Genomic DNA, 16,287 nt, shown 5'->3' with positions numbered 1-16,287 from the left:
ATATTCACATTAAAAAGTGCATAATTAGTGGTGCGTTAATATGAATAACATCCAGTGCTTGTGTACCATGAGCTATTTGTGTCCATCCTTTATTTGTTCTGTGCGCTGTGCCAGACTCTGCCAGACTCGTGTTGATAAGGTGCTTTTAATGCAATCAATGATGTCATTCTGTGAGCACGAGCGAACAGCGGAACTTTGCTTTGAGGTCGTGCTTGTGTGATTCGGCAAGTTGTGACAGGTGTCGCCTCCTAATAGGTCTCGCCTGTCGGTTTTTGCTTCTCGGTGCACCAAAAAGTTGATCGACGTTTGTCTTTTGACATGTGATGCTTGTTGTTGTTTGCAGGACTTGAATCAAACTTGAAGTCTTGAAAATGGCTGCCCAGCGTAAGTGTTTTGGAAGTTGCTCGTGTTTACTTTTTATCATGGCAGCTTGTTGATGTAATTGTGGCTTTTCCCCGTTCTTAGCGGATTTTGCAGAGCTGGACATGGTCATGGACATGGATCCTAAAGTCCAGGTCAGTAATTGGCAGCAACAGTCATACCTGGATTCTGGCATCCAGTCCGGAATCAACACCACAGCGCCCTCACTGAGTGGTAAAGGAAACCCAGACGACGACGACGGCAGAGTTGCCTTCGAGTGGGAGCAGAGCTTTGGCCAGAATTTCAACCAAGACCCAGTTGCAGCAGGTACGGTCCAGTGATGCATCTCTGGGCCTTGCTCTGACACATTCCTCGGGATATCGCTCGATGCTCGACTGTATATTTTGCCTTTTGGCGTAGGACTTGTTGCTTTTGCCTGTCGTCACTCGATTACGCGTTTCTCGAAGCAAGGTAATTCTTCGACACAATATTTGTATTGATGAAATGACAGGCAAATTGTTACGACGCTAATGTGACAGGAAGCAGTTCACATGTAAAGGAGGTGTATTAAGGGGGTGGCCAAAGATATTTGGGCATCTTCAAAGTGTTCTCGCGTGACATCAATTCGATACTTTTTTACGTTTTAAATTGCTTGCACCTTTGCTGGACACATTGATTTGGACCCTGGCAGTGCCTTGTGGTTTTTGTCGACGTTTGCCTTTCTGTCTTATTTCATTGCCAAGGAACGGATGTTTGTGTGCACGTCAGATATGGAGAGTCACTTTGCCTCGACACGTGCCCAGCGCATCCGAGCAGCCATGTTCCCCGAGACTCTGGAAGAAGGCATGCAAATTCCTCCAGCGCAGTTCGAGGCCAGCCAGCCTACCAACGTCCAGCGTCTAGCCGAGCCGTCGCAAATGCTGAAGGAGGCCGTTGTGAACCTAATTAACTACCAAGATGATGCCGAAGTGGCGACTCGTGCCATTCCAGAGCTCACCAAACTGCTCAACGATGACGATGGGGTAAGGGATGTTATTTTGGGCTGAAAGGGCGAAGGACGCGTTTCTTGTTTGCAGCCTGAATTGACACACCGACGATTGTTTAGTTGCTCTGGTTTGAAGTGGCATTCCGATTAAATGCCTGCGCAGTTTTATTACCGGACCAGCAACTTGTCCTCATTACTTTTAACAATAAATGTTAAGCAACTTTTTAGGAAGGAAGGTATTAAAATGGCGACCTTCTCCAGGTGGTCATGGGACACGCTGCAATGATGGTTCACCAACTGTCCAAAAAGGAAGCCGCTCGCCATGCCATGATGGGCTCGACCCAGATGGTGTCGGCGTTGGTGCGAGCTGCGCAGACGGCCAAGGATGCGGAGACCACACGCTGTGCAGCTGGAGCACTCCACAATATATCTCATCACCGTCAAGGTCTGCTCGCCATCTTCAAGTCCGGAGGCATCCCGGCTCTGGTGAAACTGCTCAGGTACAACGTGCCTACTAGTCATCAGGAAGTACTTCAAATTGCTCGTTCTCTGAAATGTTAAAAGTCCGTGCAAAAGTCCAGCTTGCCATTTTCTTCTGCATTTGTTGGCCGTCCTTCAGTCTGTGGCCGAGCTTGCAAATGTGAAGGCATTGTGATGTATTGCCGTTGGCGATGTTTTTGTTGAGGAATATGAGGTAATGGTCATGATAATGTTGTGAGTTTCCTTTTGTTTCTGAACTCTGCACTTTTCGCTCCGAGAATTCTAAAAATGTTAAACGGTTCTCCATGAAGAACTCCACTATCTTCTTGAAACAGCATCCTTTGTTGTATTCTCGTTCCCACTACTCAGGCATACTGCTGTCTTGTTACTGGCTCCTGCCACGATCCCACAAAAATGCCAAAATCCTGATTGCCTCGAAGGTTCTGTTTTGTTTGCCAAATGCTGTGACCAGCGGGAAATATAGATGGATTGTGTTGGGAGACGTTTTTAAGCATTTCAAATTGGATTTGTGGTATAAAAGGCCACTCTATTTGTTGATGGAAGCTTTGCTGCTTTCAGCTCTCCGGTGGAGGCGATAGTGTTTTACGCCATCACTACCCTGCATAATTTGCTGCTTCACCAAGAGGGCAGCAAAATGGCTGTGAGGCTGGCTGGGGGTTTGCAGAAGATGGTGGCTCTGCTGGGGAAAACGAATGTCAAGTTCCTCGCTATCACGACAGACTGTCTGCAGCTTCTTGCCTATGGGAACCAGGAGAGCAAGGTAGTTCATGGCTGTCAATTTATTTTATTTTTAGGCTCAAAGTCTTTGTTAATTATTTTTTTTGTAGATTGAGATTTGCTGATCCCCATTTAACTTTTTTGACACCCCCCCCCCCCCCCCTTCATTTCGTTTATTTATTCTTTTCTGTTTTCACACGGCTTTAAAAATGTGTGCGCGGGTGTGAATTATATTTATAACACCCATGTGCAGCTTGTTATAAAAAGCAGAGTACCCACCCTATGGCTCATCCTGTTCCAAGTGTACAACACGTTCTTCTGACTTCCCATTATTTTGGTGGTGTATCGGCAACAGACCGCTGCCTCGATCGCTCCTGAAAATAAAAATAACCAAGGCTGCATATAGACCGATCCGATAAGGACGATCGGGGCCCCTCGCCGGTAGGCGGCGCTCCTGCGTCCGCCATTACTGGGAGGCGTCCCGATCCAAGGTCTGTGGATAATTCGTGCGGATAATCGTTCTCGAGTGTTTCTCGATACGTGTTTGACGTCTTGTCACGGGAAAGACTAAAGAAGGATCAGGAAAGCATTGTGCTGTTGTTGGTTGCACAAACAACAGCAGAAAACTCATAAAGTGGAAACTATCAGAGTGTGGAATTCGCATGCCAACGACTCGCCAAGATTGCCAGTGTCTGCAGCCGTACCAAATGCACAGCTTTCCAAACGGATCTTCAAACACATCCGCTGAAAACTTGAAGCAGTGGCTGAAACATATCAATCGTAAGGACTTCAGCCCGAATGTAAACAGCCCAGTAAGTTTCCTAAAAATAACAAATTTTTTAATACTCACTATCATGACTAAATGTGTGCAAAAAAGAAAGAAAGAATAAATGCCAACCAACGCAGCTAGTAATTTTGTTTTAACTATCAAGATAATTTCATTTTGAAAGCCAAGGATTTTTCTTATAAAAAATATCAGAAGACGCTAGATTAAGAATGAACACAATTTGCCATTAATGATAAAATATGTCCCATGCCCATAGTTTGATACCATCCAAGTGGTAAATCAGGCGCAAGGCAGGGGGTTACATACGTAGCAAACTAGCACCCACTCCTTCCACAAAATTTAATAAATAAATCGAATCTAACAAACAAATATATTTTCTATTGATATTCTTTCGGCAAAGTGAACTGTGACCGGGAACTGCATGTAATCTGAGCAAGCCGAATGAAGCGGACGCCCCCCCAGCTATGGCGGCGTGTATGGAGGGCGCCCGTCCATTGAACCCTCCTTCGGATCGGTCTATACATGAAGTAAAAAAAAAAAATGCGTGCTGCGTGTTTTTTTTCAAAACAGGCCTCATCGGACTTTGGGGAGGGGGAGGGAAATTGCAGCCCACCTCTTCCCCCACCCTCATCTCCCCCCTCCAACCACCCCTTCCCCCTCAAACAAAGAAAATAATATGGGAGAATCGAGCAAAACTTGTACAGGTACAATTTCAGCGTGCCCTCATTAGTCCCTGCAAATGTCAGCTTACTAGTGCAAATCCTCTTCGAGTGGTAGGTGACACACACACACACACACACACCATTATGGTATGATTATTAGCTCACTGGAACATAGCTCCAGGGACCTTATGGGATGGTGCGTCCTCCATCTAACAATCTGTAAACACTTGCAACTCTTCCAAAACTGCTGATGGGATTGTGACCAAACTTGGCTAAAATGATATTTGGTATGTTGCAACTCAAATTTGTTCACGGCATTAAAGTCAGGGTCTAAAGAGGTACAGGGGGTTAAAGTGGGTCCAGCTTCTCCCCTCCCCTCCCCCCTCTCCCCAAATAGGTATTTGCTCTCTTCTCCGAAAGTACACACACAATTTTGATAAAACTTGACCACTACCTTCACCACCTGTGATGTACCAAAGTTTGGTCACCAAAATCAGGGTGTGAGGGGGTAAAACAGGAGGGGGCGAGGGGAGTGGAAGGTTGACCCCCAAAATTTTGTTTGTTTAGTCTTATGATTACGTTGGTATGATTCTACATGTTTTCATCTCCTAGCAACCATTGAAATTGGCTTAAAATACCGTGATACTGTTTAAAATACCTTTATTTGGTGTAGTATACTGCTTTATTCTACCAGGGGTGTTGCCTCTATTATTATTATTATTATTATTATTATTATTATTATTACTAGCAACAGTACCCGCCCTACGGGTGGGGCTTTAATTTGGAAGCCCAAATGAATATCAGAAATTGAAGGCTTTTTTATTTTAAACGATTCATATAAACACCCGTTGAATCATATCACACGCAAATCATCAAAATCTAAACAGTACATGGTGGCTAAACAGTACATGGACGATCACGTACCACGTTCGTCTCGCTCGCTCTCATGTTGTCCCGATAATGATCCTTCCGCAGGTTCACCGACGGAAACCTTGTTACGACTTTTACTTCCTCTAGACAGTCAAGTTCGCTCATCTTTTCGGTGCACCGGCACGAGCCGAGAACGGCCTGTGCAGGGGCTGATCCGAGGATCTCATCAAACCGTCCGATCGGTAGTAGCGACGGGCGGTGTGTACAAAGGGCAGGGACTTGATCAACGCGAGCTGATGACTTGTGCTTACTGGCAATTCCTCGTTCGTGGGACACTGTCTCAAGCCCCAGTCCCCATCAAGGGATGAGGCTCAGCGGTTTACCCGAGCCTGACGGCGAAGGGCAAGGTACACGCTGGCCCGTCCAGTGTAGAGCGCATGCGGCCCCGGACATCGAAGGGCATTAAACGTTCATTAAAGGATTACGAAACAAAAAACATTACGAAATTACGTTCACACCGTCACGTCAAACACTACCGTGAACACATACATCGTCACAATGAGAACATCGTCACAATGGACGTTATGCGAACGCGAATGTTATGCGGGAGTCCAAACCTGAGAATGCTGGAGACCAAAGCTGAAATTGGGAAAACTAAATAGCCTATTTTACTCCTGGAGATCCCAGGATTATCCACCCAAAATATCTTTGCGATCGGTTCAGCAGTTTTTACGGTACCTTCGAACAGACAGACGGACATTTGGTGAATTATAGTAAGATTATTATTCAGAGCATTTGTATTGTCTGTGACAAACTACTGCAGGAATTCATAGATCCTTGATTTAGAGCTGCACCTATTGATCACCAGTGCCCGCACCTGACGCTCTCCTTCACCTCCCATCCCCATGGTCTAAAAACATTTTGAACACTGATTGCTTCTACAAAAATCAGTTTCAACAATTTTTACCTCTGCCACCAAAGGTGGATGGAGGTTGTTTTCATCCCTGTTTGTCTGTCTGTCTGCTTGTGAACAAAATATCTCAAAGTTGTGGGCGAATTCAGACGAAATTTGGCAGAGAGGTTGAGTATGTGACGAAATGATTCGATTTTGGTGAAGATCCGGATTCGGATCCGGCTACTGGAATTTAAAAAAAGTGATTCTTCACCATTGGGAGATTGGGCCAAAAACGATACATAGCAGGATATCTCAAAAGCTTATGGATGGATTTGGACGAAACTTGGTGGACCGGTTGGGTGTGACAAGGAAGAATCGATTCAATTTTGGTGAAGATCCGAATCCGGATCCAGCTAGTAGAATTTTTAGTGATTCTTCACCATTGAGTGATATGGCCATCCAGGTGGATGTATGCTCTCTACTGAGTGCCGTTCTAGTTCTTCCTGCGCTCCAACCTGATCAAAACGCTTGTGCCATCTCCAACATTGTCTACCTAATATTTCGCACTTTACTTCCAAGGTAAAGAATCTTAACTCGCATCAATTAAGTTTGGCTTAATTTCAAAGGAAACGCTTTAAAATGGTGTTTTGGCTTTAGGGATGGAGTCGAGGAGCTGGTGATCCTTTCGGAATTCTTGTTATCCACTCTCCATAATCCCCAAGAGCTGTTGGATCCGAGCAATCACCACTTTTTTTTAATCCACACTTTTGAAGTGTTTATACACTTTAGCAAATTGGTTTTATACACATTAGCAAATTGGTTTTATACACATTAGCAAAGTGTTTCGGTTTGGAACCCTTTTACTTCAGGTACACGTGCTTATGTACATGTTGTTGTTGTTGTTGTTGTAGAGCATTGAACTATTAATTGTTCCCCATGGAACTTTCTCTGCATTTTCCCACAAACTACGTATACTTCTCTTCTTGCAGCTGATCATTCTTGCTAGTGGTGGTCCTGCAGGCCTAGTGCACATTATGCGCACATACAGTTATGAGAAACTCCTGTGGACCACCAGCCGTGTGCTGAAGGTGTTGTCTGTCTGTCCCAGCAACAAGCCTGCCATCGTGGAGGCAGGTCTGTACCACCATACCTTTCTTTCCTCAACCTGTCCTGTCACACCCCCACGAAGATATATAATTGTCATTAAGGTGAGTTTTTTTTGCCGATTTGTTTTTAGGTGGAATGCAGGCCCTGGGTTTGCATCTTGCCAGTCCTAGCCAACGCCTCATGCAAAATTGTCTATGGACAATCCGCAACCTCTCCGACGCAGCCACCAAGCAGGTAACTTATTTGCCGTACATATTACTGTTTGTGCTTTGCCAAAAAAGGTTTTGAAATGTCCACTCTACCTCGTCCCTTCGTTAGTTCCGCCAGAATGCTCTGTCCTTTGGCTCATGGAGCAGGTAATCTGTGTGCAGGAGAACATGGAAGGGCTGTTGCAGACACTGGTTCAGTTACTGGCTTCAAATGACGTTAATGTTGTGACGTGTGCTGCTGGAATCCTCTCCAACCTGACGTGTAATAACTACCACAACAAGATGATCGTCTGCCAAGTAAACACTTCACCACGGCTGTGCACACACCATTTTGATTTGGACATGTGGGGTGTTGATGTGAAATGGTTGTCTTATTGTAACTGCATATGTCCCTTTGGGGGTTTTCTTTGTTTGCAGTGTCTTTTAACAATAGTTCTCTCTCTCCTTCGACCCTACGTTCCTATCGTTGAACCTTCACAAATGTTGTCGATGGCCAATCTGTAAATCCGTGTTTAGTTTTGTGCTGCTCATTTATTTTTGTATTAACGCAAACGCATTTAAATGCCTCCAGGTGGGTGGGATCGAAGCGCTTGTGCAAACGGTACTTCAGGCCGGAGATCGCGAGGACATCACCGAGCCGGCAGTATGTGCCCTGCGTCACATGACCAGCAGGCATCCTGATGCCGAACTGGCCCAGAATGCTGTACGGTTGCACTATGGGCTGCCTGTTGTCGTGAAGCTATTGCAGCCGCCATCCCACTGGCCACTAATTAAGGTAATAAGAGCTGAAATTGGGTCATTACAAGCCATTGTGAGTTCATCTCGCTTGTTGCTTCGGCCTTTTCTTTGCCGCTTGTTTATGTTGTTTTTTTTGCAGGCTGTTGTTGGATTGATTCGTAACCTGGCCCTGCTGCCTGCCAACCATGCACCCTTGCGAGAGAATGGTGCAGTGCCGCGTCTCGTCCAGCTCCTCGTGAGGGCTCACCAGGACACTCAGCGTCAGGCCGTGCCGGGTGGAGGAGCTCCTCCTCAGGTGGTGAGTCATGGAGCTTCCCATTTGAGATAAATGTTTAAAAGAACCAGATGTCACTTTGCTTTCGTGAGCAATTTGTTTTCTATTTACTGAAAGATAGTGTGATTACCTTGCAATCATTCGTCATCGTAACTTGCTGAGGGGACAAAGGTCCAATGTGGCCATAGATGTTTACTGAGGTCTTTTGGTGTTATAATTGCTTTGGCACAAAAAAAAACTTGAGCTGTTTTCAGAAGATTGATGTTTTGAAATAGTACAAATTTTTCATGTTTGATGCATGCATTGATAAATAAGCTATGGATTGTTTCTGTTCTTAATGCTTTATTTATTTGTTAAACAGGTGTTTACTTGCTGTACTGTTATTGATCGACTTTGGAAATGAGGGTTATGGTTGTTGTGAAAGGCCTGCGTGGTCATATCCTACCTCTATTTCCTGCCTTTGGTATTTAAGATTTTGAGTATTTTGGAGGTTTTAGCATGTTTGGGCAACCATTGTCCTGCAGGACGGGATCCGCATGGAGGAAATTGTGGAAGGCTGCACTGGAGCTCTACACATTCTGGCCAGAGATGCAAACAATAGGGCCGTGATTCGCAGCCTCAACACCATTCCTCTTATTGTGCAGGTGTGTGATTTCTCATTTTGGGGAGACAAGGGGAACAAAGAATTGGGAACTGAGATGCTTCACCTGTTGAGGTTTGTTTTGTTTTGAGACAAAGTTATCAGTGTGGCCTGACCAATTCCAAATACTTGTCTAATTTATCCAGTTTGATGGGAATTTTATTGGCAGCATTACTAAGTGCTACTAAAACACCTCAGCAAAACCAAACCACACAGGAAATTGTGTATTTGGTCGTATTTATTTGTACTTTATATACTTCATCCCCTGAAGCCTGGTGTTGGCTTAGCAGTTAGGGTGCTGGCTTGGGATCCTGGGTTTGAATCCCGGTCAATCGCTGAATTAACACCGGGGGGTTGACTCAGCCTGTCATCCTTCTGAGGTCGGCAAATTGAGTACCAGTTCAATGGTAATTCACTGTGTGTCGCAAGAGGTGACTAACAGGGTTGGCGGCAGGAAGGGCATCCGGCCATAAAACGTTGCTACAAAAAAGGGGACCACGGTGCCCGAAAAAGGCCAACCCCAACTCTGCGGTGGCAAATGGCCTCTAAAGGTGGTTCATGCTTCATCTCCCGATTTGACTCTGCAGGGCAACATGATCTACAAGTTTTGTTCTGTAACTTGTGTAACAGGGAACACGATCTGTAATGACTTATTTAAATTGAATGTTGTATTTTAACACAATCCAGAACATGAATAGGAAGACAAGTTTGCCGTTTAACCGTACTTTGCTTCGAATATGTCCCGATCACGCATGCACAGAGAGGAGCAAGATGATATTTTTACCCTGCCTGCCTTGCAGTCGAACAAAATTGAAAATCTTTCCAAACAGGACGTTATAAAGGACACAAACAACAGGAATGTATAACTAATGTGATGTGTTAGTGTGACGTACTAGGCGCTGGGTAAAATAGCGGAAAAACCCAGAATTAATTTATCTATACACCTTTAAATCTCTTTAAACCTTTATTTAAATTCAAATGTATACGTGAACGCTGTGGAACACAAATCGCTTTCATAATACTTCCAAGAACTATGCTATATCTCGATTTATAGTATGAGAGCACAAGGCATGTGTATTGGGGGAAGGGAAGGCCATCGATATATCGATGCATGATGCTGATTGACGCTGTGTCCTGTGGTAGTTAATAAAGCCTCCATCTCCTAAACTGCAAATCAACGTCTTTTTACAGTGTGCAAGGATGGATAATGTACAAGACTGCTTCTGCCGCGCTAAACTTTCAAAAATTTTTTTAAACGATCTTTAAAAATCATTATTTTCTTTTATCTAAATTGAAGTACCTTATATACTTGAACACCACATGGGGACAACTATCAGGCATGCTTCTTCGTGGTGGTTGTACCCCTGTCAACACGAGTCCGGGACCAAATCTTCCTCATTCTTCCGTGATGCCCGGATTCGGCAGGGCAGCACAGTCAGGGTCAGTGTCGATCGGTCCCCATGGGCCGGCCCTTTCTCTCGTGTCTGTCTCTCTGTCTCTCTCTTAACTCTGTCATGAACCTGACTTTGTGAAGACGATCCCGGATGTGGTGGATCTCTGGAGCGCTGCTGCGAGATTGAACGGCTGTCTCTCTGCCGTGGGCTTGTTTGTGAGAACTTTCCTGGGCTATACATCAACAACAACAACAACAACAACAACAATAATGCACAGGGTATCGTGTTCTATGAACACTAGTTATTGGTGACAGGATCTGAGTTCACCACTGCCTTTCTGGAATGCTTTAAAATGTATATAATAATAACAAAAAGCTCCACAGATAAAGCTGCTCACTATTGGGCAGGGCTTGGGTAATGCCTCCTGGGCAGCTGTACTAGTTCATCCTATTATTTTGATCAAATGGATCTTTCCAACAACAAGATTTTAAAGAGTGGAGTGTTGTTAAAAACAAAATAAAACATAAAAAGACTCCACTATTTGCTGCTGATTGGTAGCAAATGTATGTTTATTTCACTTGCTGCTTGAAGGGGTTTGCATTGGTTTCTGGTCTGTTCATATCCACGGTGGGTTTTTTTTTGTTCCCCGTCGCACCGCGGAGCGAAAGGGGGACTATGGTTTTCTCCTCCGTCCGTCCGTGTGTGTGTGTGCCTGTGCGTGCGCGTGCGTAAGCGAAGGACCGAATTCTAATTTGGTGTGTGGGTGCAACCCACGTCAAAATCCAAGATGGCCACCGCCATGTATGTCTGAACCTTAAGCAGAATATCTTGAAAAATAAGCGAAGTACCAACTTCTAATCTTGTGTGTGGGTGTATCAAGGCCTAAGGAAGAACGCAATTGAAAATTGGGTTGCCACGTCAAAATCCAAGATGGCCACCGCCATGTATGTCTGAACCTTGAGCAGAATATCTTGAAAAATAAGCGAAGTACCAACTTCTAATCTTGTGTGTGGGTGTAACCGCATAAGGAAGAACGCTATTGAAAATTGGGTCGCCACATCAACATCCAAGATGGCCGCCTTGCGTCTTACACTTTGTCAACTCATCACTTCACTGACGGGGGACCTAGGCGTAACGCTTGTTTTTTATTATTCTTAAAGTATTACTCAAAAAAGACATGTTTGCAAATGGCAGAATAACTTCCGTATGAAGTTCCACGTCCATGATTAGTAATGGGGTCAGCCTGATGGTAGTTTTATGCACGTCCTGCAGCTGCTTTACTCCAACGTGGAGAACGTGCAGCGTGTGGCAGCTGGAGTCCTCTGTGAGCTTGCTCAGGAGAAGGAGGCGGCTGAGATAATTGAGGCAGAGGGTGCCACTGCCCCCCTCACGGAGCTGCTGCACTCACAGAATGAAGGTGTTGGTGAGTGGTGATGTGATGTGGTGGTCGTAAAGGTGATCCATAATTTTGCGTTACAGTTCATTTTAGGGGAATTGTGGGTGGAGGTTTATGCCATCTTGTACAAGATGGAAGGCTTACAGGATTGCGTAGAGGTATGCACAATCGCCTCTAAGCTGTCAAGCCTGGGTTTAAATCCCGACCCAACTGTAAACTGTTATCCCAACGTTTCACAAGAAGGGTGATTCATCAATGTGTGTGCCATCGCTCGAATTGCGTTAAACGGGCATCCTGTTCGTTGTTGGACGTTAAAGACCTCAAGGTGTCATTCACAAAGAGTAGGTGAGCTATAGCTGGCACCATGGCCAAATTCCTGACGTAACCAGCAAAGGGCATTGCATCAGAGGCACATCCACGCCATCGGCCAATGATGCTACCCCGCTGCCTTGTGCTGCATACAAATGAAAGCATTCATGTTGTCGAGTGGGTAGGCTGTAAAACAAGACCATTCCTCTCCATGTGTAGTCTGCCCGGGTTAATATTTTCCATAGCGTCTTTGTATATTGGTTTAATTGTAAGTGATTCCAAATAAAGTATACTTTCTACAAATCTTGGCCAAACTATATTATTGTGCTGCTAATCTCTCCTCTCTCTGCGTTGGTGGGGATGTGACAGCCACATATGCTGCAGCGGTGCTCTTCCGCATGTCCGAAGACAAGCCACAGGACTTCAAAAAAAGGCTTTCCGTGGAACTTTCTCACTCCCTCTTTCGGGATGACAACAACTGGAATGAGGTTTGTGCACAGATTGGAAAATGCAGACATCACGATTTATACCAACGGTCCTTCTTGCTTTTGAGTTGTGGTGCAGGGAATGGATTGTACCAAAGTTGCCATTGATCCGTTTTTTACATTTCTCTTTTCCTCTGTATACTTTGTTTCATTTACTAGTGAGGTACCCGTGCTACGCACGGGTGGGAGGCCAGGAGCAAACAGACAATGCAGAAACGGCGAATGCTAAAGCATGAAACCAATAAATTCCACATTACTGTAGCAGCTTCAGTCGCACGTCAGACATGGACAGCAAGTTCGTGAAGCACTTCCATGAAAAACGTATCCGTTCCAAACAAATGGGGGCGTTTGTTCCATACCCAGTCAATGGAAAATCTGCATATGGCGATCTGCGAATTCACGTTTAGAAAGTAGAAACCGTCACGGCATTTCGTCATTCACTTGAACTCGATATCTCTTTTTTCATTCCAAACAGCATAACTCCAATCACAAATGAAATAACATTAATATAAAAAATAAACTTTTAACAACATTCGTGACGTAAACAAATATTTAAATCCTGATGTGAAGTTCAGTACGGTTGGGTGAACACAATTACGAATTCAAAATCGTAATTGTATTCACTCAATTCCAATCATCCATTGATACCTTAACAAAACGATTAACACAATTAACGATTTAACATTACGATTGAATGACGGTTGTATTTGGATATTATCAAACCAGCTAATTGCCGTAATCTGTCCACTTCCGCATTCGCGGCAGGTTCATAATTGTCATCAAAATCTACAGTATTTGTAGAATTTCAATAAAAGCCACATCACTGTTCATATCGGTAAATATTATTCCATCGTGTTTGGAAAAATTGGAAAACTTGGAAAAATTGGAAAAACAATATAGCCTATTTTACTCCAGGGGGTCCCAGAAATACCCACCCAAAATATCGTTACGATCGGTTGAGCCGTTTTTGCGGTACCTTCGAATGGACAGACGGACGGACATTTGGTGAATTATAGTAAGATTGCGAACTCCATTGTGCTCTCAGAGTGGGATGATTCCCGGGGATATGATGCATCCTGGAGAAACTCCATACCATCAAGATACCATGTACAGCAGCCATGGCAGTCTGCACAGTGCACAGCCACCTGTGAGCAACGCAGGTAAGGTTTAGCACTGACTCTCCCTTATGATTGCTTTAACAGAACGACCCAAATATTTAAAGGTTGACCAAGTATATAAAGACCCTCTAATAAATGGAACTTTAGTGTATCCCATCTCACTGGTTCCATTGTTTGATCTGTCTGTTATGCCTTGTTTGTTTTTGGACCAGGTGGTTACATGAATGAACCCATAGGAATGGAGCCTCTGTTGGATGACTTTGTGTCCCACCCAAACGGTGATTTCCACGACATGTTGTCCGATCTTGGCCCACCCGGCCCGAATATGGATCTTAACGGCATACCCGGTCACGAGAATGGCCAGGTCAACTGGTATGACTCGGATCTCTGAGCAGGTGGGTCACTCACTTTGGCACTCTACTTTGTGTATGTGTTAATTGTGGCAAAACCCTGATGCCCCATGGTTAATGCAACGATAAACTTCATGGGGGGTTTTTTTTTTTTTGCATAGTCAAGCCACTGTTTTCAGTCATGCTTTCAACAAGATTAATTGTTTTGTTTTTTCTTCTTCTTCTTCTTCTTCTTTTGGGGCTGAGGGGAGGAGGGAGGGTTAGGTGGCATCTCCCCTGCACACTAAACAAATACAGATTGACTTTGTACCCACAGATTGGACATCGAACGTTGAAGGGGATGGGACCAGAAGACCTAAATTGAAAGGGTGTCTGTTTTCCCCAGCTTTACTTTCATATTAAAATTTAGGACTTAGAAACCTTTATTTCCATAGACATTGGTGAAGGTGAGTTTGGGGTTGGGGACAGGGGGGCATGTGGGCAGAAGAAAGAAACCTTTGCATTAAAACTTATACTTTTAAGTGTTAGTTAGATTTTGTTAATGATATATTTGGCGGCCTACATCAGTTTGACTTTTTTATTTTGTAGAAACTGAAGTGATGGTACTACTTCTATTTTATCCAGCATTAGTGTTTTGTCATTTGTTACTTTTTTATTTTGTTTTAAAAGTCACTACAACATTCATTAGAAGTGCAATGTGCAAACGGTTGATGTCCTGGCATGAGGGAAAGTGAGATGCAACTGTCTGTTTGAAAGCCGGCTTTACGGATTTGTTATGTCTGCTTGTCACTGGTATAATGCTTTAAGCTTCTCAAATAAAGATTTGCCTTGTTACTTCCCATATGCTGTGGACTTTGTGTTGAAGGTGGACAAGGTACCAAGTCCGATCTGTTGATGGAATCTCCCTTGATCGTTGGTATGCCGTAAGTGTCGTGGCAATCATTTGGTATCCTCCTGAATGCTCCATTTTTGGGTGGTGAAAGGAGAGGGAAAAAAAAAAAGAAAAAGGTTTTTGTAAAACCAATAAGGAACACCATCACTTCAAGCGTTTTGCACTCGCCTTGAGCTGTCCAAAAGTGAGACCTGGCCTGCTTGGTTGGTGTTTTATAGACCTGGACAGTTCTCTCAACCAGGCCCGTTGCACAGACGGCCAATCGATCTCCCAGGAGCGTCTCGGAGATCCCCCACCAAGATGGTGTACCCTCGCCTTCATGAAGGGAGAGGGACAGAAACCATAGAGGACCGATCGGCGCTCTGACTGGGCGTGCTTCCTTGATGAATCCAGGCAGCAGAGAAGAAGAAAAAGAAAGAACCACCTTCAGAGGCTATTTTTCCCCGCAGAGCAGTGGTTGGCCTTTTTCGGGCATCATGGCCCCCTTTTTGAAGCAATGTTTTATGGCCGGATGCCCTTCCTGCCGCCAACCCTGTTAGTCGCCTCTTGCGACACACAGGGAATTACCAGTGAACTGGTACTCAATTTCCCGACCTTGGAAGGATGGCAGGCTGAGTCGACCCCCCTGGCGTTAATTCAGCGATGACTGGGATTCGAACCCAGGATCCCAAGCCGGCACTCTAACCGCTAAGCTAACACCAGGCTAAGGCAGCAGAGAAGAGTGGTGAATATTTGGCCCCATACTTGCATTCGGGGAGGGAGGGAGGGGGGAAGAGGTACAACCACCTTGGTGCGGCATCCCCGATAGTTAAAAAGGTTGAGTGTTCTCATCTGCAGCCAAAAATGAGAAACCTGTGGACTGTTGAAAACTTGATGAAATCCACAGTCCGAGAAACCATTTAAAAATAATAATAATAATAATTCTTTGCATTCAAAATTTGGGTTATTGGAAGTGTGGAGTGACATGAAAAAGGCATCGTACTAACAGTTGTGACAAAGAAAGGAATGAACAATGGAAAAGTGTGGAGGTACCAGTTTAAGTGAGGGTTTGGGTTAATGTGAGTCAAACTGATCATTGGAAGGGATGCAGGATGATTAGATGGTGTGTACGTGTACCCCCAACTTGAAACCCTCGAGCAAACTGTGTGATTAACTTCCTCAGGACGGTGGTTACACAAACTGAAAAAATGGAAGACCAATGGTCCTGTAGCTCACTTGGCTGGTTGTCAAACAGTTGAGTGATGGATGGATCAGGGTAAAAAATAAGAGCTGGATTTAATATAAATATTTTGGGTTAGGTAGTATTGATATGATCAGTCATAAAACTCCCTGCTGTGTCTGAGCCTTAGTTTTTGAGATATTGCCCATTTCTGGTATGACCTCACTTCCTCTTGTCCAAATTAGTCCTATTTGATAAGGTGCAACTCCAAGATGTCTGATTCATATTTTTCGAGGTATTGCCTACTTTCTGTATTGTGACATCACTAGTGACAATATTAAGGGTCAGCTTTTCAATCAAACTTTCCCATAGGTCGATGAAGTATTTTAAGTTTCACATTCATCAGTTAAGTGGTTTTAGAGAAGATTTTAAAATGTTT

General features: G+C 44.3%; 1 protein-coding gene across 9 annotated transcripts in view; it reads left to right on the top strand.

Moving 5' to 3' along the window:
• The window catches only part of LOC137432879 (catenin beta-1), a 34,968-nt gene extending 20,330 nt beyond the window's left edge, over window positions 1-14,638 (top strand). For 5 of the 9 annotated variants that reach the window (XM_068125198.2, XM_078782337.1, XM_078782351.1 and 2 more), the window contains 16 exons: window positions 344-384; window positions 466-687; window positions 1,129-1,382; window positions 1,607-1,845; window positions 2,405-2,606; window positions 6,767-6,911; window positions 7,015-7,118; window positions 7,256-7,390; window positions 7,665-7,868; window positions 7,971-8,129; window positions 8,630-8,749; window positions 11,412-11,562; window positions 12,214-12,332; window positions 13,375-13,489; window positions 13,660-13,842; window positions 14,114-14,638. In XM_068125198.2, the coding sequence (XP_067981299.1) occupies window positions 372-384; window positions 466-687; window positions 1,129-1,382; window positions 1,607-1,845; window positions 2,405-2,606; window positions 6,767-6,911; window positions 7,015-7,118; window positions 7,256-7,390; window positions 7,665-7,868; window positions 7,971-8,129; window positions 8,630-8,749; window positions 11,412-11,562; window positions 12,214-12,332; window positions 13,375-13,489; window positions 13,660-13,838 (2,361 nt within the window). In that variant the 5' untranslated portion in view covers window positions 344-371 and the 3' untranslated portion in view covers window positions 13,839-13,842; window positions 14,114-14,638. Of the gene's footprint in view, window positions 1-343; window positions 385-465; window positions 688-1,128; window positions 1,383-1,606; window positions 1,846-2,404; window positions 2,607-6,766; window positions 6,912-7,014; window positions 7,119-7,255; window positions 7,391-7,664; window positions 7,869-7,970; window positions 8,130-8,629; window positions 8,750-11,411; window positions 11,566-12,201; window positions 12,333-13,374; window positions 13,490-13,659; window positions 13,843-14,113 lie in introns of all 9 variants that reach the window. The other 4 variants (XM_068125162.2, XM_068125181.2, XM_068125191.2 and 1 more) reach the window with 1 other exon arrangement.
• The last annotated feature ends 1,649 nt before the right edge of the window (window positions 14,639-16,287 follow it).

Source organism: Myxine glutinosa, chromosome 1 (genome assembly GCF_964187855.1).
Source record: "Myxine glutinosa chromosome 1, kmMyxGlut1.1, whole genome shotgun sequence".
Lineage (NCBI taxonomy): Eukaryota > Metazoa > Chordata > Myxini > Myxiniformes > Myxinidae > Myxine > Myxine glutinosa.
Note: the sequence above shows the minus strand (reverse complement) of the source record. Positions and strands in the feature narration are given on the sequence as shown.